The sequence below is a fragment of the Nerophis ophidion genome, linkage group LG10, assembly GCF_033978795.1.
Source record: "Nerophis ophidion isolate RoL-2023_Sa linkage group LG10, RoL_Noph_v1.0, whole genome shotgun sequence".
Taxonomy (NCBI): Eukaryota; Metazoa; Chordata; class Actinopteri; order Syngnathiformes; family Syngnathidae; genus Nerophis; species Nerophis ophidion.
Genome location: NC_084620.1, coordinates 4,384,926 through 4,408,675, shown reverse-complemented (window position 1 = coordinate 4,408,675; position 23,750 = coordinate 4,384,926). Strand labels below are relative to the sequence as shown.

Here is a 23,750-nt window from a genome sequence, read left to right as displayed (position 1 = left end):
ACCTAGTGGTCAACACAAGTTCATGTCACCTAGTGGTCAACACACGTTGATGTCACCTAGTGGTCAACACACGTTGATGTCACCTAGTGGTCAACACACGTTGATGTCACCTAGTGGTCAACACACGTTGATGTCACCTAGTGGTCAACACACGTTGATGTCACCTAGTGGTCAACACACGTTGATGTCACCTAGTGGTCAACACAAGTTGATGTCACCTAGTGGTCAACACAAGTTCATGTCACCTAGTGGTCAACACACGTTGATGTCACCTAGTGGTCAACACACGTTGATGTCACCTAGTGGTCAACACACGTTGATGTCACCTAGTGGTCAACACACGTTGATGTCACCTAGTGGTCAACACACGTTGATGTCACCTAGTGGTCAACACACGATGATGTCACCTAGTGGTCAACACACGTTGATGTCACCTAGTGGTCAACACACGTTGATGTCACCTAGTGGTCAACACACGTTGATGTCACCTAGTGGTCAACACACGTTGATGTCACCTAGTGGTCAACACACGTTGATGTCACCTAGTGGTCAACACAAGTTGATGTCACCTAGTGGTCAACACAAGTTCATGTCACCTAGTGGTCAACACACGTTGATGTCACCTAGTGGTCAACACACGTTGATGTCACCTAGTGGTCAACACACGTTGATGTCACCTAGTGGTCAACACACGTTGATGTCACCTAGTGGTCACACACGTTGATGTCACCTAGTGGTCAACACACGTTGATGTCACCTAGTGGTCAACACACGATGATGTCACCTAGTGGTCAACACAAGTTCATGTCACCTAGTGGTCAACACACATGTTGATGTCACCTAGTGGTCAACACACGTTGATGTCACCTAGTGGTCAACACACGTTGATAGTCACCTAGTGGTCAACACACATGTTGATGTCACCTAGTGGTCAACACACGTTGATGTCACCTAGTGGTCAACACACATGTTGATGTCACCTAGTGGTCAACACACGTTGATGTCACCTAGTGGTCAACACACGTTGATGTCACCTAGTGGTCAACACACATGTTGATGTCACCTAGTGGTCAACACACGTTGATGTCACCTAGTGGTCAACACACTGTTGATGTCACCTAGTGGTCAACACACATGTTGATGTCACCTAGTGGTCAACACACATGTTGATGTCACCTAGTGGTCAACACACGTTGATGTCACCTAGTGGTCAACAACACGTTGATGTCACCTAGTGGTCAACACACGTTGATGTCACCTAGTGGTCAACACACGTTGATGTCACCTAGTGGTCAACACACGTTGATGTCACCTAGTGGTCAACACACGTTGATGTCACCTAGTGGTCAACACACGTTGATGTCACCTAGTGGTCAACACACGTTGATGTCACCTAGTGGTCAACACACGTTGATGTCACCTAGTGGTCAACACACGTTGATGTCACATAGTGGTCAACACACGTTGATGTCACCTAGTGGTCAACACACGTTGATGTCACCTAGTGGTCAACACACGTTGATGTCACCTAGTGGTCAACACACGTTGATGTCACCTAGTGGTCAACACACGTTGATGTCACCCTAGTGGTCAACACACGTTGATGTCACCTAGTGGTCAACACACGTTGATGTCACCTAGTGGTCAACACACGTTGATGTCACCTAGTGGTCAACACACGTTGATGTCACCTAGTGGTCAACACACGTTGATGTCACCTAGTGGTCAACACACGTTGATGTCACCTAGTGGTCAACACACGTTGATGTCACCTAGTGGTCAACACACGATGATGTCACCTAGTGGTCAACACACGTTGATGTCACCTAGTGGTCAACACACGTTGATGTCACCTAGTGGTCACACACGTTGATGTCACCTAGTGGTCAACACACGTTGATGTCACCTAGTGGTCAACACACGTTGATGTCACCTAGTGGTCAACACAAGTTGATGTCACCTAGTGGTCAACACAAGTTCATGTCACCTAGTGGTCAACACACGTTGATGTCACCTAGTGGTCAACACACGTTGATGTCACCTAGTGGTCAACACACGTTGATGTCACCTAGTGGTCAACACACGTTGATGTCACCTAGTGGTCAACACACGTTGATGTCACCTAGTGGTCAACACACGTTGATGTCACCTAGTGGTCAACACACGATGATGTCACCTAGTGGTCAACACAAGTTCATGTCACCTAGTGGTCAACACACATGTTGATGTCACCTAGTGGTCAACACACGTTGATGTCACCTAGTGGTCAACACACGTTGATGTCACCTAGTGGTCAACACACATGTTGATGTCACCTAGTGGTCAACACACGTTGATGTCACCTAGTGGTCAACACACATGTTGATGTCACCTAGTGGTCAACACACGTTGATGTCACCTAGTGGTCAACACACGTTGATGTCACCTAGTGGTCAACACACATGTTGATGTCACCTAGTGGTCAACACACGTTGATGTCACCTAGTGGTCAACACACATGTTGATGTCACCTAGTGGTCAACACACATGTTGATGTCACCTAGTGGTCAACACACATGTTGATGTCACCTAGTGGTCAACACACGTTGATGTCACCTAGTGGTCAACACACGTTGATGTCACCTAGTGGTCAACACACGTTGATGTCACCTAGTGGTCAACACACGTTGATGTCACCTAGTGGTCAACACACGTTGATGTCACCTAGTGGTCAACACACGTTGATGTCACCTAGTGGTCAACACACGTTGATGTCACCTAGTGGTCAACACACGTTGATGTCACCTAGTGGTCAACACACGTTGATGTCACCTAGTGGTCAACACACGTTGATGTCACATAGTGGTCAACACACGTTGATGTCACCTAGTGGTCAACACACGTTGATGTCACCTAGTGGTCAACACACGTTGATGTCACCTAGTGGTCAACACACGTTGATGTCACCTAGTGGTCAACACACGTTGATGTCACCTAGTGGTCAACACACGTTGATGTCACCTAGCAGTCCCAAGTGTCAGCCAATCAGCTGGATGCTTGCCTAGCTGGCCTCCCATCATGCATTGCAGCACACATGCGCCGCATCCAATGTCACTTAATGACATCTTCTAAGAGGAACTGAGAAGAAGACACCATTTCCTCCAAAGATAGTTTCCATGGTGACACACACACACACACACACACACACACACACACACACACACACACACACACACACTTTGTACATGTACAGTACTTTAAAAGAGCCAGTAGGGACTAAATAAGCCAATAAGAGAGCTGCATTTGTTGGATTAGCAGCACATAAATGTGATCCACCCATGAAAATCTTTGCATTAATTGATCAAATGACATGTGGAGTTTGTGTGGTAAACACAACTTTGTCTTGTGTGCATCTAAATGTGTGAGTGCCAGAATTAAAGATGATCTTGTCTTGTGTGCATCTAAATGTGTGAGTGCCAGAATTAAAGATGATCTTGTCTTGTGTGCATCTAAATGTGTGAGTGCCAGCATTAAAGATGATCGGATGCAGTGGAAACTCACCTCTGTGGACTGTCTGCTGTGTCAGCTGGGAATGAGCGAGTGTTGGTGAGCACATGAATGACTCCTCTTTCACTATCACTATCTGTCACTTTTTTTTTCTCTCTGCTTGCGCTGTGGAGGGCGGCTGCATCTCCAGTAGCTCTGTAGTCAACTCTGTACACTGCTGCTGGAATTTTAATTTTCCTGAAGGAACTCTCCTGAAGGAATCAATAAAGTACTATCTATCTATCTATCTATCTATCTATCTATCTATCTATCTATCTATCACCATGTCACCTCTGTTTACTGACAATATTTGGAATTCTTTGTTGTTCGTTTTTTAACAGAATGAGTAAACGCTTTATTATTGACATTTGCTTATTTTAAAAAGAGCCATATTTGTCATAATGTTGGTATTGATTTAATAACATAATTAACAATAACGTAATTCAACTATTTAAGCTTTGTGGGTTTTCATCAATTCCCTTTCATAATTAAGTTGGTGTTTTATGATGAAGAACCTTTTTTTTTTTAAATTATTATTTCCCCCCAAGAAAGCCTTGCTGAAGACGCCGCACCGATCCACCTTCAGTAATGCGGACGTTGTACCGATCCGTTGTGGTGAAGAAGGAGCTGAGCCGGAAGACAAAGCTCTCAATTTACCGGTCGATCTACGTTCCCATCCTCACCTATGGTCATGAGCTTTGGGTCATGACCGAAAGGATAAGATCACGGGTACGAGCGGCCGAAATGAGTTTGGGTCTCTCCCTTAGAGATAGGGTGAGAAGCTCTGCCATCCAGGAGGAACTCAATGTAAAGCCGCTGCTCCTCCACATGGAGAGGAGCCAGATGAGGTGGTTCGGGCATCTGGTCAGGATGCCACCCGAACGCCTCCCTAGGGAGGTGTTTAGGGCACGTCCAGCCGGTAGGAGGCTATGGGGAAGACCCAGGACACGTTGGGAAGACTATGTCTCCCGGCTGGCCTGAGAACACCTCAGGATCCCTTGGGAAGAGCTAGACGAAGTGGCTGGGGAGAAGACAGTCGGGGCTTCCCTGCTTAGGCTGTTGCCCCCGCGACCTGACCTCGGATAAGCGGAAGATGATGGATGGATGGAAAGCCTTGCTCTGGATGCTGTGGGGCTGTCTTGGTTGACAAGACTCTGTGGACATCGGGGGCGGTACCTCTGGATTGGCAGACCAGGGTAGTGGTTCCTCTCTTTAAGAAGGGGGACCGGAGGGTGTGTTCCAACTATTGTGGATCACACTCCTCAGCCTCCCTGGTAAGGTTTATTCAGGTGTACTGGAGAGGAGGCTACGTCGGATAGTCCAACCTCGGATTCAGGAGGAACAGTGTGGTTTTCATCATGGTGGTGGAACTGTGGACCAGCTCTATACTCTGGGCAGGGTTCTTGAGGGTGCATGGGAGTTTGCCCAACCAGTCTACATGTGCTTTGTGGACTTGGAGAAGGCATTGGACCGTGTCCCTCGGGAAGTCCTGTGGGGAGTGCTCAGAGAGTATGGGGTATTTGTATGACGTCACATTAGTGACAAAAGTCCAAGCGCATACAAACTGTTGTCGCGCGCTGATTCCCCACTTCGTGCGCGCGCGCGACACCCTTTTGCACGCGTGTGGTGTCTTTGTGCGCTGGCGCGGCGCCTTTTTGCGTGCGCGCGGTGCCTTTGTGCGCTGGCGCGGCGCCTTTTTGCGTGCGCGCGGTGCCTTTGTGCGCTGGCACGGCGCCTTTTTGCGTGCGCGCGGTGCCTTTGTGCGCTGGTGCGGTGCCTTTTTGCGTGCGCGCGGTGCCTTTGTGCGCTGGCGCGGCGCCTTTTTGCGTGCGCGCGGTGCCTTTGTGCGCCGGCACGGCGCCTTTTTGCGTGCGCGCGGTGCCTTTGTGCGCCGGCGCGGCGCCTTTTTGCGTGCGCGCGGTGCCTTTGTGCGCTGGCGCGGCGCCTTTTTGCGTGCGCGCGGTGCCTATGTGCGCGCGCCGTCTTTGTTTTGGCACTTTGTGGGCGGTTATTCTTACACAACCCCTTCTTTCTGATTGGTCAGGTGAAAATAGCTGAGGGCCAATCAGAAGTCTAGCAGGGCGGGTCATAGTCAATATGTGTCAAGATAATACAGCTCCTGTCGACAATATGTGTCAAGATGATACAGCTCCTGTCGACAATATGTATCAAGATAATACAGCTCCTGTCGACAATATGTATCAAGATGATACAGCTCCTGTCGACAATATGTATCAAGATAATACAGCTCCTGTCGACAATATGTATCAAGATGATACAGCTCCTGTCGACAATATGTGTCAAGATGATACAGCTCCTGTCGACAATATGTATCAAGATAATACAGCTCCTGTCGACAATATGTATCAAGATAATACAGCTCCTGTTGACAATATGTGTCAAGATAATACAGCTCCTGTCGACAATATGTATCAAGATAATACAGCTCCTGTCGACAATATGTATCAAGATGATACAGCTCCTGTCGACAATATGTATCAAGATGATACAGCTCCTGTCGACAATATGTATCAAGATAATACAGCTCCTGTCGACAATATGTATCAAGATGATACAGCTCCTGTCGACAATATGTATCAAGATAATACAGCTCCTGTCGACAATATGTATCAAGATAATACAGCTCCTGTCGACAATATGTATCAAGATGATACAGCTCCTGTCGACAATATGTATCAAGATGATACAGCTCCTGTCGACAATATGTATCAAGATAATACAGCTCCTGTCGACAATATGTATCAAGATAATACAGCTCCTGTCGACAATATGTATCAAGATGATACAGCTCCTGTCGACAATATGTATCAAGATGATACAGCTCCTGTCGACAATATGTATCAAGATAATACAGCTCTTGTCGACAATATGTATCAAGATGATACAGCTCCTGTCGACAATATGTATCAAGATGATACAGCTCCTGTCGACAATATGTATCAAGATAATACAGCTCTTGTCGACAGGAGCTGTATCATCTTGATACATATTGTCGACAGGAGCTGTATTATCTTGACACATTTTGACCATGACCCGCCCTGCCAGACTTCTGATTGGCCTTCAGCTGTTTGCACCTGACCAATCAGAAAGAAGGGGTTGTGTAAGAATAACCGCCCACAAAGTACCAAAACAAAGACGGCGCGCACGCAAAAAGGCGCCGAAGTGGAGAATCAGCGCGCGACAACAGTTTTCATGCGCTTGTATTTTTGGCACTAATGTGACGTCATAGTTTTTGAACGATATTGGACTCAAGGAGCGATTGTAACTGAATTCTAAAGTGAAACTGAGGGTGGCAGTATTGCAACACGGACGGATGCCAGCTGCCGTGAAACTGAAGAGAAGAAGAAGAAAAAAAGACATGCGCAGTGCGTACACATACGGTGCTACTTGCTACAAGCTAATAGAGGGTGATATAAGTGCATTTCATGTCACACATGGTGAGATAAAAGTATATCGCAGTGCATTTGACGTCACACATGGTGAGATAAAAGTATATCGCGGTGCATTTCATGCCACACATGGTGAGATAAAAGTATATCGCGGTGCATTTGACGTCACACATCGTTTGAGGATTCTCTTTGATCGGCGACCTCGTGGAAGAATATTGCAAGACTCCTCACGTCCGGACCGCAACAAGTAAGTTTAAAACTCGCTTAATTACGACCCCGAAAAGGACAAGCGGTAGGAAATGTCTGGATGATGAAAATGACGCTGTGCTTGTTTTAGTGCTCAGGTGTGCGATGGCCGGTGTCCGTGGAAACTTGCGGACGTGTTCTCGGGTCCAGCAGAGTCCACTCAGGATCCATTGGGCCGGGTTTTGGTCTCAAGGTCAGAGGTCATCGGCCCAGGTCAAGTTGAGGACACGTGTGGCGGTGACGCTGCTTTTTGGCGGCGGGCTGCTGGCGGCGTGGGCCTCCGTCCACGCGGAGAAGCAGCAGAGGGACAGGAGGCAGCGTTTAGAGCAGCTGCGGCAGGTGGCGCTGGGCCGGGGGAACTTCAGCCTCCTGGACCAAGACGGGCGGCGCCGCACCAAGCGCGACTTCTCGGGCCGCTGGGTGCTGCTCTACTTCGGCTTCACGCACTGTCCCGACATCTGCCCGGACGAACTGGAAAAGATGAGCGCCGTCGTGGAGGCGCTGGACCGGGACTCGTCCATACCCCCGGTCCAGCCCGTCTTCGTCACCGTGGACCCGGAGCGCGACGACGTGGCGGCGCTGGCGCGCTACGTCAAAGACTTCCACCCCCGCCTGGTGGGTCTCACCGGCACCGCCCAGGAGGTGAAGGACGCGGGCCGGGACTACCGGGTGTACGCCAGTGCCGGCCCCAAGGACGAGGACGGGGACTATATCGTGGACCATACCATTCTCATCTACCTGCTGAGTCCTGATGGCCTCTTTGTGGACTACTACAACCGCATGAAGACCCAGGAACAGATCACGGAGAGTGTGCGGAACCACGTCAAGAACCACCCCTTGCTTTTTTCTGACTCATGACCGTGAGCAATTCATTTGTTTCTTTCTTGCGTTTTTCTGGGGTGTGACGTTCATACCTTGTCAATATTCAGTGTTTTATCCTTCATAGTTAATATTGTAAATCCCACATTCTTTATTTTCATCTACATTCTGGGTGTCTCATTCAGTAAAAAAATGTAAAATTCAATTCCTTTTTTAAAAGGTGGTCTCTTAGTTTTTAGCATTCAATCTGACATTACTGTGAGGTTTTGTATTCGTGTTTCTAAAATCAAATATACTTGCCCCCAATTACTTTTTCTCTAAACCTCACTTCCCAACGCCTTAAGAGTTTTTGAATTATTGACTCGGGAGGCCAAATTTTAGAGAAAAAAAATAGTCTTGGGGCCAGCATATTTGAATTTTAGGAACACTAATACAAAACCTCACAATAATGTCAGATTGAAAGGTAAAAACATTAAGACAGCCTTAAAAACTGGAAGGACATTTTGAAACTTTAGTTTACTGAATGAGACACCCAGAATGTACACACTGCAAGAAGTCAGTTTTCAAAAACAAGAAAAACACTAAATATAAAAATGAGGGCTATTTTATTTGAACTAAGCACAATGATCTGCCAATAGAACAAGAACATTCGGCTTGTCAACACTTTGTAAAACAAGTACAATCTTCTAACTTCAATGAACCCCAAAATACCTTCAAATAAGTAGATCCTCACTAATAACAAGTGCACTTTTCTTTGGAGGAAAAAAACACAGACCTTTTTGCTCAATATGTTGAAAAATATTCTCAAATGAAGTAAATGCTAGTGTGCATAAACATATGTGCTTGGCATGATTTTTTTTTCAAGCTTGAAAGAAGAAATGATTACTTTAAAAAGTAGTTTTATACTTGTGTGTGTTGACACAGTTTTGCTATTGTTGATGTTAAGAACAATTGTCTACAGTTGATAGTCTAGTTTCAAGCATGTTTGACTCAATATAGGTCATCAAATCTCAGTAACAAGCTCATTTAGGACCAAAACCCTTAAAACAAGTAAAACACTCCAACATAAAATCTGCTCAGTGAGAAGAATGATCTTATCAGACAGAAAATAAGCACATATTACCCTTATTTGAATTATTTCATCTTACTTAGATTTCAGTTTTTGCAGTGCATGGAAATAAAGAATGTTGTATTTACAACATTAACTATGAAGGATAAAACACTGAATATTGACAACATATGAACGTCACATATTTTGCAATCAAGCAAAACGCAACAAAAATGCAACAAACCTTGTGAAATAAATATACAATCTGCTATATCACGAAACTTTAGAACTTGGTTGTAAAAATCTCCTTCCGCGTCCGTCCCTGACACCCACATTTCAGGATGTCACCTAGATGAGCATAGTAACTAATTACATTACCAGAGTAACCTATTAGATTACCAGAGTAACTAGTTAGATGACCATAGTAACTAATTACATTACCAGAGTAACCAATTAGATTACCAGAGTAACTAGTTAGATGACCATAGTAACTAATTACATTACCAGAGTAATCAATTAGATGAACATAGTAACTAATTAGATGACCATAGTAACTAGTTAGATTACCAGAGTAACCAATTAGATGACCATAGTAACTAGTTAGATTACCAGGGTAACCAATTAGATGAGCATAGTAACTAATTACATTACCAGAGTAACCAATTAGATGACCATAGTAACTAATTAGATGACCATAGTAACTAGTTAGATTACCAGAGTAACCAATTAGATGAGCATAGTAACTAATTAGATGAGCATAGTAACCAATTAGATGACCATAGCAACTAATTAGATGACCATGGTAACTAATTAGATGAGCATAGTAATACGTTAGATTGCCAGAGTAACCAATTAGATGATCATAGTAACTAATTAGATGACCATAGTAACTAATTAGATAACCATAGTAACTAGTTAGATTACCAGAGTAACCAATTACATGAGCACAGTAACTAGTTAGATTACCGGAGTAACCAATTAGATTACCAGAGTAACTAATTAGATGAGCATAGTGACTAATTAGATGAGCATAGTAACTAATTAGATGAGCATAGTAACTAATTAGATGACCATAGTAACTAATTAGATGACCATAGTAACTAATTAGATGGGCATAGTAACTAATTAGATAACCATAGTAACTAATTGGATGGGCATAGTAACTAATTAGATGAGCATAGTAACTAATTAGATGAGCATAGTAACTAATTAGATGACCATAGTAACTAATTAGATGACCATAGTAACTAATTAGATGGGCATAGTAACTAATTAGATGGGCATAGTAACTAATTAGATGACCATAGTAACTAATTAGATGGGCATAGTAACTAATTAGATGACCATAGTAACTAATTAGATGGGCATAGTAACTAATTAGATGAGCATAGTAACTAATTAGATGAGCATAGTAACTAATTAGATGACCATAGTAACTAATTAGATGAGCATAGTAACTAATTAGATGACCATAGTAACTAATTAGATGAGCATAGTAACTAATTAGATGGGCATAGTAACTAATTAGATGACCATAGTAACTAATTAGATGAGCATAGTAACTAATTAGATGGGCATAGTAACTAGTATATCATGCCAAAGTGCAGATTGCAACCATTGAAATACTTTGTATAGTTGAAGACTTCCAGTCATTCTAAAACATCATAATGGAAGCTAGTTTCCATCTTAAAGATCTAAAGAAATTATTTGGGAATGTCCGGCAGGCCAGATTGAAAAGCTTAACAGGCTTTAATTTACCCAAGTCTGCCTTAAGAGCTGTGCTGGACAATGAGCTGACATTGGCTAGCACTGCTTGCCTAAACTCTCACCAGTGGGGACTTGTGGAGCTGGACACACAAAGACTTATGAGCAAAACATTGAAGTTATTTCTGTCTGGTATGAAGAGTTGTGTCCTCCACAGTTGTGTGTGCATGTGTTGGCGTGCACACAGAAAACATGCTTCACGCTCTCAACTCTGGGATGGGGGGTGCTTTGATTACCAGCCTGCTCTTATTAATTCTGGGAAAATTGAGCACGCTTAAAGAAGCCAAGACCTGACAATCCATTACAAGTGCTGCATTTCCGCCAGTCTTCCACTGGGGGGCAGCAACTTCACTGCAAAAACTGAAATATCTCAAATAAGGCAGATCTTTATTTTCTGTCTGATAAGATCATTCTTCTCACTAAGCAGATTTTATGTTGGAGTGTTTTACTTGTTTTAAGTGATTTGCTCCTAAATGTAAGATATTACAGCTTGTTGCTGAGATGTGATGAGCTAGATTGAGTAAAACATGCTTGAAAGTAGAATATCAAGTGTTGCAAAGCTGTGTCAACACTCACAAGTTTAAAAGTAATCATTTCTTATTTCAAGCGTGAGACAAAAAAAATCATGTCTTTGAAACAAAAGTGTCTCAGAATTAAAACAGATGACAGTCCAATGGACTTTGCTGTTTTATTTTCCATGAAACAAGAGAAAATACGTCCTCATATAGTAGTAGAGTAACTTGGCACGGTACAGTAAACTGGCACTTGATATTTCAAATGTGACATTTCTAACTATTTGGAACAGAAATAGTTCATGCACATTCTTCAAAATTATAATACAAAATAATATGGTTTGGGGCCGGGCTGTGTGTGTGTGTGTATATATATCCATCCATTTCCTACCGCGGGGGACGCAGGAACCTATCACAGCTATAATCGGGCGGATGGCGGGGTACACCCTGGACAAGTCGCCACGTCATCGCAGGACCAACACAGATAGACGGACAACATTCACACACTAGGGACCATTTAGTGTTGCCAAGCAACCTATCCCCAGGTGCATGTCTTTGGAGGTGAGAGGGGCCTATCCCCAGGTGCATGTCTTTGGAGGTGAGAGGGGCCTATCCCCAGGTGCATGTCTTTGGAGGTGAGAGGGGCCTATCCCCAGGTGCATGTCTTTGGAGGTGGGAGGGGCCTATCCCCAGGTGCATGTCTTTGGAGGTGAGAGGGGCCTATCCCCAGGTGCATGTTTTTGGAGGTGGGAGGGGCCTATCCCCAGGTGCATGTCTTTGGAGGTGGGAGGAAGCCGGAGTACCCGGAGGGAACCCACGCATTCACGGGGAGGACATGCAAACTCCACACAGAAAGATCCTGAGCCCGGGATTGAACCCAGGACTTTCGTAGAGTGAGGTAGACGCACTAACCCTTCTTCCATTGTGCTGCCCTATATATATATATATATATATTTATATATATATATATATATATATATATATATATATATATATATATATATATATATATATTAGGGTTGTCCCGATCCGATATTTGGATTGGCCGCCGATATTTGCCAAAATGTGTATGGGCAAGGCATGGAAAATGCCGATCCAAATCCAGTTTTTAAAAAAACTCTGGTCCGTGTTTTCCAACACACCGATTTAAACAATACATTCCACTCTTCTGCTTCTCTCTAAACTCCGTTCCGCATTTTCCAGAACACTTTCAAAACATCCACAGGTCTGCATTCTAACTGTTCAGACGGCCGTGTGAATTAAAAGTTACAGTAAAAATGTCAGCTGTGTGGGATTATTTTATCCTACAAAACAAAAAAGATGAAGAGGTGGAGTGCAAAACATGCCACAATAAAGTCAAGCGTGGCTGTAAAGTTGTAAGACATTTGAATGACTTTTGCTAGTGAGAGGCTTTTTAGCACTCATCATAGATGAAGACAGGAGCAGGCTGACACCTGAGAATCTTCAAGTGCTCGTCTTTGTTAGAATGAATCTCCCCATTATTCTTGGAGTTCAATTGTTTGCCCCGCCCTGTATTTCTTAAGTTTACACTTGTTCAATAGCAAGTATTGATGCTGAGTTATAGACATTTTATCCCACTCAGGTTGTTTGTGTGTTTTGCTTTTTTAAATAATATTTACAGCATTATTTGCACTTTATACCGTTCACTTTTTTACTGTTTAATGATGCCATTTCTGTTTGTCATGTATAATTTTTGATATTTTGTGTTTATCCTTGAATACCAACTATTGTGTATTATTCAAACTCACCTAATTCAGCTGGCTAGTTGTTATCAAGAGTACTAAAATCCTTTTCAGCATCAATCTGAGAACTAAGTAGGCTAAATAACTTTCAATCAATCAATCAATGTTTACTTATATAGCCCTAAATCACTAGTGTCTCAAAGGGCTGCACAAACCACCACGACATCCTCGGTAGGCCCACATAAGGGCAAGGAAAACTCACACCCAGTGGGACATCGGTGACAATAATGATCCAGTGGGACGTCTGTGACAATAATGATTATGAGAACCTTAGAGAGGAGGAAAGCAATGGATGTCGAGCGGGTCTAACATGATACTGTGAAAGTTCAATCCATAATGGATCCAACACAGTCGCGAGAGTCCAGTCCAAAGCGGATCCAACACAGCAGCGAGAGTCCCGTTCACAGCGGAGCCAGCAGGAAACCATCACAAGCGGAGGCGGATCAGCAGCGCAGAGATGTCCCCAGCCGATACACAGGCGAGCAGTACATGGCCACCGGATCGGACCGGACCCCCTCCACAAGGGAGGGGGGGACATAGAAGAAAAAGAAAAGAAACGGCAGATCAACTGGTCTAAAAAGGGAGTCTATTTAAAGGCTAGAGTATACAAATTAGTTTTAAGATGAGACTTAAATGCTTCTACTGAGGTGGCATCTCGAACTGTTACCGGGAGGGCATTCCAGAGTACTGGAGCCCGAACGGAAAACGCTCTATAGCCCGCAGACTTTTTTTGGGCTTTGGGAATCACTAATAAGCCGGAGTCCTTTGAAGGCAGATTTCTTGCCGGGACATATGGTACAATACAATCGGCAAGATAAGATGGAGCTAGACCGTGTAGTATTTTATACGTAAGTAGTAAAACCTTAAAGTCACATCTTAAGTGCACAGGAAGCCAGTGCAGGTGAGCCAGTATAGGTATATATGTATGTATATATGTATATAAAGGTATATACAGTATAGGTATATATGTATGTATATATGTATATAAAGGTATATACAGTATAGGTATATATGTATGTATATATGTATATAAAGGTATATACAGTATATGTATGTATATATGTATATAAAGGTATATACAGTATAGGTATATATGTATGTATATATGTATATAAAGGTATATACAGTATAGGTATATATGTATGTATATATGTATATAAATGTATATACAGTATAGGTATATATGTATATAAAGGTATATACAGTACAGGCGTAATGTGATCAAACTTTCTTGTTCTTGTCAAAAGTCTAGCAGCCGCATTTTGTACCAACTGTAATCTTTTAATGCTAGACATGGGGAGACCCCAAAATAATACGTTACAGTAGTCGAGACGAGACGTAACAAACGCATGGATAATGATCTCAGCGTCTTTAGTGGACAGAATGGAGCGAATTTTAGCGATATTACGGAGATGAAAGAAGGCCGTTTTAGTAACGCTTTTAATGTGTGCCTCAAAGGAGAGAGTTGGGTCGAAGATAATACCCAGATTCTTTACCGTGTCGCCTTGTTTAATTGTTTGGTTGTCAAATGTTAGAGTTGTATTATTAAATAGAGTTCGGTGTCTAGCAGGACCGATAATCAGCATTTCCGTTTTTTTGGCGTTGAGTTGCAAAAAGTTAGCGGACATCCATTGTTTAATTTCATTAAGACACGCCTCCAGCTGACTACAATCCGGCGTGTTGGTCAGCTTTAGGGGCATGTAGAGTTGGGTGTCATCAGCATAACAGTGAAAGCTAACACCGTATTTGCGTATGATGTCACCTAGCGGCAGCATGTAGATGCTGAAGAGTGCAGGGCCAAGGACCGAACCCTGGGGAACTCCACACGTTACCTTAACATAGTCCGAGGTCACATTGTTATGGGAGACACACTGCATCCTATCAGTAAGATAAGAGTTAAACCAAGACAGGGCTAAGTCTGACATACCAATTCGTGTTTTGATACGTTCTAATAAAATATTATGATCGACGGTATCGAAAGCAGCGCTAAGATCGAGGAGCAGCAACATAGATGACGCATCAGAATCCATCGTTAGCAATAGATCATTAGTCATTTTTGCGAGGGCTGTCTCCGTGGAGTGATTTGCCCTGAAACCGGATTGAAAGGTTTCACATAGATTGTTAGATGTTAAGTGTTCATTTAGCTGCTTTGCAACAATTTTTTCAAGGATTTTCTAAATAAAGGGCAGGTGAGACACCGGTCGGTAGTTTACCATGAGGTCAGGATCGAGGTTAGGTCTTTTAAGAAGAGGATGAATAACCGCTTTTTTGAATGCTAGGGGAACAGTGCCCGAGGAGAGTGATAAGTTTATAATATTTAGCACTGATGGACCTAATAATACAAAGAGCTCCTTGATCAGTTTCCCAGGAAGTGGGTCAAGTAAACATGTTGTTTGTTTTATTCCATTTACACGTTGTAACAATTCCTCTGTTATTTCCTCAAAACGAGAGAAACTATTTTGGAGGGCAGTATCCGCCGTATATACCATCGTATCAGTGTTAATAGAACCCCGTTGTAGCTGGGACGCATTGTCTTTAATCTCCTTTCTAATGACTTCAATTTTCTTACTAAAGAATTGCATAAAGTCATCAGCTGAGTGGGTGGAGCTACTGGAAGGAGTCCCTTGTTGGGTTAGCGATGCTACCGTACTAAACAAAAATGTAGGATCGTTTTTATTACGGTGGATGAGATTTGAGTAATAATTAGCTTTAGCTAAGGTAAGCATGTGTTTATAAGTTATTAAACCATCACTCCATGCTTGATGGTGCACCTCAAGTTTAGTCGTGCGCCATTTGCGTTCCAGCTTTCTGCATAATAATTTCTGAGCTCTAGTTTCTTCTGTAAACCACGGGGTGCGCTTTTTTGGAGCCTTTTTTAACTTTAGCGGTGCTATGTTATCAATGGTTTCGCGCAGGGTGTCGTTAAAGTTGTTAGTGAGGTTATCAATAGAGCCCACATACTTTGGGAATGGTGCCATTACCGAGGGCAGTAGGTCAGCACTTTAAACTTTAATACATGCTCGGATAGGCCAGTATCTGATCGGAAGTGCAAAAACCTGGATCGGGACATCCCTAACACATTATATATACATATATATATATATATACATATACATATATATATATATATATATATATATGCATACATATATTAGGGTTGTGGGAAAAAATTGATTCGAATACAAATTGAATCTAATACGTTTACGTTTAAATACTAGGGGTGTGGGAAAAAATCAATTCGAATTTGAATCACGATTATCACGTTGTGCGATTCAGAATCGATTCTCATTTTTAGAAAATTTATTTTTTAATCAATCCGACAAAACAATACACAGCAATACCATAACAATGCAATCCAATTCCAAAACCAAACCTGACCCAGCAACACTCAGAACTGCAATAAACAGAACAATTGAGAGGAGACACAAACACCACACAGAACAAACCAAAAGTAGTCAAACGAAAATGAATATTATCAACAACAGTATCAATATTAGTTATAATTTCAGCATAGCAGTGATTAAAAATCCCTCACTGACATTACCATTAGACCCCTCCCTGGCCGACCTGTACAGCTCCTGCTGTCTCAGGAAAGCACAGAGCATCCTGAAAGACCCATTCCACCCCGGGCACAGCCACCTAGAACTGCTACCCTCAGGCAGACGCTATAGGGTGCTAAAAGCTGGCACAAATAGACTAAAAAACAACTTTTACCCAAGATCCATAGTAGCATTAAACAGGCTCATGTGTCGTGTCTTTTAATTTTTTTCTTTTTTTTTTCGGACTGTAATGTGCAATGATATATATATGTGTGTATATATATTCATATGTATGCATCTGTGTGGATATATATACATATATATAGATACATCTCTTATTTCTAGCTTTTTTTTACTATTTATATTACCATATTGTACATGCACCTTAGGGGATCTGCTCCAATTTCGTTGTTCTTTGAACCTGTTCACTGCAATAATGACAATAAAACTCTATTCTATTTAAAAAATTAAAAAAAGAACAATAGTGTCACAGCGTCTTACACTTGCATCGCATCTCATAAGCTTGAAAACACAATATTTTCACAAAGATAAAAATAAGTCATATTTTTGGTTCATTTAATAGTTAAAACAAATGTACATCATTGCAATCAGTCGATAAAACCTTGTCCTTTACAATTATAAAAGCTTTTTACAAAAATTAGACTTAGACTTACTTTTTATTATAATTCAAATTTGAATTTTACAGTACAAATAAGAGGCTTCACGGTGGCAGAGGGGTTAGTGCGTCTGCCTCACAATACGAAGGTCCTGCAGTCCTGGGTTCAAATCCAGGCTCGGGATCTTTCTGTGTGGAGTTTGCATGTTCTCCCCGTGACTGCGTGGGTTCCCTCCGGGTACTCCGGCTTCCTCCCACTTCCAAAGACATGCACCTGGGGATAATTGGCCCTAGTGTGTGAATGTGAGTGTGAATGTTGTCTGTCTGTGTTGGCCCTGTGATGAGGTGGCGACATGTCCAGGGTGTACCCCGCCTTCTGCCCGATTGTAGCTGAGATAGGCGCCAGCGCCCCCCGCGACCCCAAAAGGGAATTAGCGGTAGAAATGGATGGAGTACAAATAAGAACAACATTTTGTTGCATTAGCTCTTGGTAGTGCAGGATAAAAAAAAGCAATAAGGTGAGGATATCAATAAATAGATTACTGTACAGATAAATATTTTGCGCTTTTGCATATGCGTCCAGATTTTTGGATGTATGTTTTATTGTATTTTTTATTCCAGCTAGTTAATCCTTTTTGGGGGGAGTTAAGGGGATAATTTAATTATGATGCGTTCAAGAGTTCCAAAAAAATCTACTAATCTGCTTGCATGTCAGCAAACTGAGGTTGATCCTGCTGTTGAATGAATACAGAATCCTTTTAAATCAGGAAAAAAATCATTGTTGAATTGAAAAAAAAAATCGATTTTGAATCGAATCGTCACCCCAAGAATCGATATTGAATGGAATCGTGGGACAGCCAAAGATTGGCGGCGCTATTAAATACATTTTAGTGCGTGTTCCTGCACGAGTGGGCCGGCCCACACGTTTACGAATACCTCCAGCTTCCCTCCCCCCTCCCAGAGGACAAAGACTAAAATGGGTCAGCTGGTCGGTACCAACCAGCTTGGAAGGTGCTTCTTCATCCAGACGCCCCGACGAACAGCTGCTGGTGGGCTCGGTGCCGTCTTCTCCGTTTCCCGTCCTGCGACGCCGTTATCGGGTTAAAGCTAGCTGCTTCCATCCGGCAGACAGTTAATGTTAGTGGGCTTGGGATGGAGGATGCTCGGCTCCCGGGGGTGGAACCTCTGTGAAGAAGACCTGAAGAACCAGCAGGTGCGTTAGGAGTCGGAACCAGAAGCGGTACCGATGTTGGATGGTTCATGATGCGTTTACGTTTACTGGCTAACGAGCCCAAAAGCGTCGTTTAATTTGAAACAGTTAAGACAAAGCAGCTATTTTATCGTCCTATTGTTCATTTGTTGTCATGCTGGCTTTATTCAAACCTTTGTTTAGCTTTTAATTGTCGGTGTGGGAACAATGCCGGTACCGAAAAAGCCCGTTTTAATGTTTTTAAAGTATAGTTCTTTGCTACAAGGAAGCTAGCCAGATTAGCACTAGCCGTATCATTTCATAATTTCGTTACAATATATAATGTTTATTTGTATTTTACATTGTGTCATGATAGCGTTGCGGCACATATTCATCAAACATTCACTGGAATGGATGTTCTGATACAAGGTCCATTTAAGCTCTGTAATTAAGACAAACAGAACCGGTTTTGTTCGCTAGATAAGGTTTATTTATGTCCGACTAAAGTCCTGTTTTGTGGACTTTGGACTGAAATGTTCCTTTTGGTTCAGAAGGAGGACTGCTTGTTGTGGTGAGTTCTTCCTGCAGGTCCCTTTGGTCTAAAAAAAAAAAAAAAAAAGGAAAGAATCTTCGAGATGTTCTATTTTTACTCCATGGTTCTTCTGATCCACACACCTACTTGTGCGAGCTTGTAAGTACCTGCTCCTCACAAACAAACAATATGCTAATGCCACTACCGTTGTCTTTTTGTCAGCAGTTCTAAGACCTGCTAGAACTTTAGTGGACTTTCTACCACCATGACTCTGACGCTGCACGCTCCCCTTGTGAGGACACTTGGCCTGTTCGTGGTTGTGGTTGTGGTTCTGCGGGCGGAACCAGACACATGTTTCTCCAGACAGCACCAGAACGCCATTGTCAATGTCCGATTGGCCTTCAACGTGACCGGTAGCGCCATGGATACCCGCGTGGTCCACTCGGAGCAGGACTGTGTTCTGGCCTGTTGCTCTCAACAGGTCAAGCCAGGTGAGTTCAAATGACGTCAGCGCCGCTCGGTCCCTTTATGACAGGGGTCGGCAACCCGCGGCTCCGGAGCCGCATCTTTGACCACTCCAGTGTGGCTCAGCCGCATACTTGCCGACCGCCCGGAGAAGTCCGGCAGATTTCCAAATTTCAGTGTCTCTATCAGAAATCTCCCGGCTTATCATTTTTTGATTTTCACCCAGACATTAACTTTGAAGGCATGCCTTCAAAGGTGTTATCTAACACCTTTTCTACATGTCATCGCGCCAAGATTTTCACCATGCTATCTGTGCGCGTGTCGGCCGTCCGGCCGGTCACATTTTTGATGCGACCTCTCCCTGAACGAATACGCTACTGCTAGGCATACTTGGTCAACAGTCATACAGGTCACACTGCGGGTTGTGATGTAAACAACTTAAACACTCTTACTAATATGCGCCGCATTGTGAACCTACACCAAACAAGAATGACACACATTTCGGGAGAACATCCTCACTATAACAGAACATAAACACGACAGAACAAATACCCAGAATCCCATGTATCCCTAACTTTTCCGGGCTACAATTTACACCCCCGCCCACCTCAACCGACGCACGGATGGATGGGTGGGAGTGGGGTTGGGTTGGTGGTAGCTGGGTGTATAATGTGCCCGGAAGAGTCAGGGTTACATGGGATTCTGGGTATTTGTTCTGTTGTGTTTATGTTGTGTTATAGTGCGAACGTTCTCCCGAGATGTGTTTGTCATTCTTGTTTGTTGTGGGTTCACAGTGTGGCGCATGTTAGTAAGAGTGACCTTCAGTGTGACCTGTATTGCTGTTGAATAAGGATGCCTTGCAGTCTGTTACGTGTGTCTGCAATAGCCTCGTCAAACAATTCTTTGGACTGGCAAGCTATTTGTACAAAATGTTGAGTGCCATCATTTTACGCCCTTATTATTGTTCATTGGGTAAGCACCAGCGTACATTCGAGAGAATAATTACTCTGAAATTCGGGGAACTCCCAGGAAAATAAGGAGGGTTGGCAGGTGTGACGCTGTCAAGCGGAGTTCATATTAAACTCGCGGGCCGCACTAACATTACATTTTCATATTAAGGTACGGGCCGTGTGTCTGAGACCCCTGGTTTATACATAGCACAAAGCAAAAAAACTCTGTATGCAGTATTATTTCAGTATAAATTTCAAAAGAGTTATTTGGCTCCCATTGTTTTCTTTACTTTGTGAAACGGGTCAAAAAGGCTCTTTGAGTGGTAAAGGTTGCCGACCCCTGCTTTATGACGTCACTTCCTGTTTGTAAAGGTGCCAAGTGCAACATGGCCGTCTTCAACGGCAACAAGACCGGCGGTGAAGACAACTGCTTCCTGTTCCACTGTCCCACCGAGCAGGCCTGTCCTCTGATGGCTCAGTCAGGTGTTCGCACCTACGACATCTACAAAGGTGGTCAAATCGATGCCATTGATGCTTTGTGGTATTTTTAATCCGGTTGTTGTGTTAAAGTGATGGCTTCTTCTTAGGCATGATTCATCCAGCCACCATCAGGCCTGTTTCCATGACAACCAGCACCACCACTGCTCCACCGCCTCCTACCACCACGACAACACACTCTTCTACCACGCCACCTACCCCCAAAGCCACTGCCACGCCCATTTTTCCATCCGCAGCGCCAACCACCACACTGGCAGTAAAGGCCACACCCACAAAAAGACCAAACAAGACGAGCAAGAAGCAAAATAAAACAACCAGAAAAGGAAAAGGTCATGCTGTGACGGTGCACTCTACCACGACGTCCGAGGAGGTGCTCGCTACTACTCTGACTCCTCCTACGACTTCTGCTGCCCTTCCTACCACTGTTTCCGCCACCAGTTTGGCTCCTCCTACTACTTCAGTGGCTCCTCCTACAACCATGGCTGCTACAACTCCACCTTCTACAACCATGGCTGCTACAACTCCACCTTCTACAACCATGGCTGCTACAACTCCACCTTCTACAACCATGGCTGGTCCCACCTCGACTACTACCACTTTGATCATGGCTCCTCCCATGACCAGGTCTACTACGACTGTGGCTCCTCCCACTACTACTTCAACCACAAGTCCTCCCATCACAATGGCTTTGACTACAAAGGCCCCTTCCACACCTCCTCCTCCCCTTCCCGGCAGGACTGTGGCTTCGAGCACGATGTCAGCGTATGCTGGCAGAACAAGTCAGAACGTGGTCATCGTCCCCCACATTGACGTCCAAGCTCCCCCCACCCTCCGTAACACGGGCAACACTCGGGGCAAAGCGCCAACAGCGGCACAAGGGGCGTTAAGAATCGGTGTGGTGGCGTTTATGGTCGTAGCCATCGCCGTGGTATCTTTGGCGCTAGCGGTTGGTGGTCGTAAGGCGATGGAGTCGTTCGACAGACGCCATTACACCAGACTGGAGCTCAATGACTTGCACTACGACGTGTAATCTTTTGCAGGGCCTAAAGGGGCGTGGCCACCTTTTGCACACCTTTTTGATACATGACATCATCCCAATCAAAGATCAATATGAGGCGGCGTCTCCATCATGCTACTGCAAAGACGGAAGGAGGGAACAGCAATACTTAGGTCCTGTGAAACTCAGGAAGCTTCTTAATTAAGACTTTAATCAACTTAATTAAATTGATTAAAGCTTTGATCAACTTAATTATTTGAATTTAATTAAGTTAATCATAGCTTGAATTGATTTAGTTAATTAAGGCTTTAAACATTATGTCACCTGCATGTCTTTTTGTACTTCACACTTTCAAGATGGAGGAATTATTTACTATCAACTATTCTATCTTGTGTATTTTCAGAAATGCAACGTGCATCATTTCAAATACTAATAGTTCGTTAAGGATAATGACACTTTTCCTAGTTAAGCACACTGGCCGTGCACTTTTTTCCGTGCACTATTTTGCTACTTGTTTATATGAAGCTGCTGCAGCGTGCTCTGTCCGCTAGGTGGCAGCAGCAGGCCGCATCACACTTTGTTATTGTGTTATTTTGGGTGTTTTGTTGATTTTTTTTTCACTAGGTTCAATCCAAATTTGCTTTGGTTTTGTTGTCTAGTGACGCTTATGCAGAAGTTTGGAAATTGGTGTTTTTTCTTGTAACTATTAAAAATGTGATTTTTTTGCAGGAACAGTTTGTGTCTAATTACACTTCGGACACATTTGACCTTAAAGTGGAAAAAGGCAAGTTATTGCAGCAACTTCTCATTTGCATCGACAATATTTTGATTATTTAATTCATTTAATTTTTATTTTTATTTATGTGCATTTTCATTGATCCACCTCGATTATACCATTTAAATTCACACAACAAGGCCCGAAAAGGAGCAGGATGAAGAAAAATATTATAGTTTCCTGCCCCCTTTGACATAATACATAGTCTTGCTTCAAGAATATCATTTAAACCAACAAATACATCCAAATGTAATGAAACAATCAAAAAACACAATAAGTGCAAAACTTCATAAAGTATAAACCAAACAGAGAAAATAATAATATACACCTCACCTCCTGGATTATAACTTAATTGACCAAGCTTTATGTTTATATATGCAATGCAATAATAGTGTTAAATGTAATAATATTAATAATGTAACGTTAGTCAACATGTTTAGTGCAGAGTTTTTCAACCTTTTTTGAACCGAGGCACATTTTTTGCGTTGAAAAAATGCAGAGCCACACCCCCAACAGAAATTAACAGTAAAATGTGGTTGTTGCAATTGTTGGATATGACCTTAAAGCATAAGCAAGCATGCACCACTATAGCTCTTGTCTCAAAGTAGGTGTTCTGTCACCACCTGTCACATCAAATCATGACTTATTCTCACTTTTTTGCTGTTTTCCTGTGTGTAGTGTTTAACTTCTTGTCTTGGGGCGGTTTAGCTCGGTTGGCAACTTGAGGATTGCAGGTTCGAATCCCGCTTTCTCCATCCTAGTCACTGCCGTTGTGTCCTTGGGCAAGACACTTTACCCACCTGCTTCCAGTGCCACCCACACTGGTTTGAATGTAACTTAGATATTGGGTTTCACTATGTAAAGCGCTTTGAGTCACTAGAGAAAAAGCGCTATATAAATATAATTCACTTCACTTGCACTCTTATTTTGGTGGCTTTTTCTCTTTTTTTTTGTTGGTATTTCACTGTAGTAGTTTCACATCTTCCTTTAAGCGACATTTCCCGCATCTACTTTGTTTTAGCAATCAAGAATATTTCAGTTGTTTTCATCCTTCTTTGTGAAGACATTGTTGCTTGTCATGTCATGTTCGGTTGTACATTGT

The 23,750-nt window shown here is 43.1% G+C and overlaps 2 protein-coding genes across 8 annotated transcripts; both read left to right on the top strand.

The window, feature by feature from the left end:
- Window positions 1–6,671: 6,671 nt before the first annotated feature.
- LOC133560046 (protein SCO2 homolog, mitochondrial) lies at window positions 6,672–9,337 on the top strand. The gene is made up of 2 exons (XM_061912116.1): window positions 6,672–7,182; window positions 7,273–9,337. Coding segments are annotated over exons 1-2 (768 nt in total). The 5' UTR covers window positions 6,672–7,181; the 3' UTR covers window positions 8,040–9,337.
- Window positions 9,338–18,163: 8,826 nt separating this feature from the next.
- mansc1 (MANSC domain containing 1) lies at window positions 18,164–22,605 on the top strand. Of its 7 annotated transcripts, none has more exons than XM_061912115.1 (5): window positions 18,164–18,455; window positions 19,189–19,454; window positions 20,751–20,888; window positions 20,966–21,325; window positions 21,404–22,605. In XM_061912115.1, exons 2-5 carry the CDS (start codon window positions 19,229–19,231, stop codon window positions 21,904–21,906), a joined length of 1,227 nt encoding a protein of 408 aa, XP_061768099.1. In that variant the 5' UTR covers window positions 18,164–18,455; window positions 19,189–19,228; the 3' UTR covers window positions 21,907–22,605. The 7 variants fall into 7 exon arrangements, with proteins under 7 accessions (XP_061768099.1, XP_061768096.1, XP_061768093.1 ...); XM_061912112.1 differs by having other exon boundaries at window positions 21,374–22,605; XM_061912114.1 differs by having other exon boundaries at window positions 18,165–18,455; window positions 20,966–21,373; window positions 21,434–22,605.
- The last annotated feature ends 1,145 nt before the right edge of the window (window positions 22,606–23,750 follow it).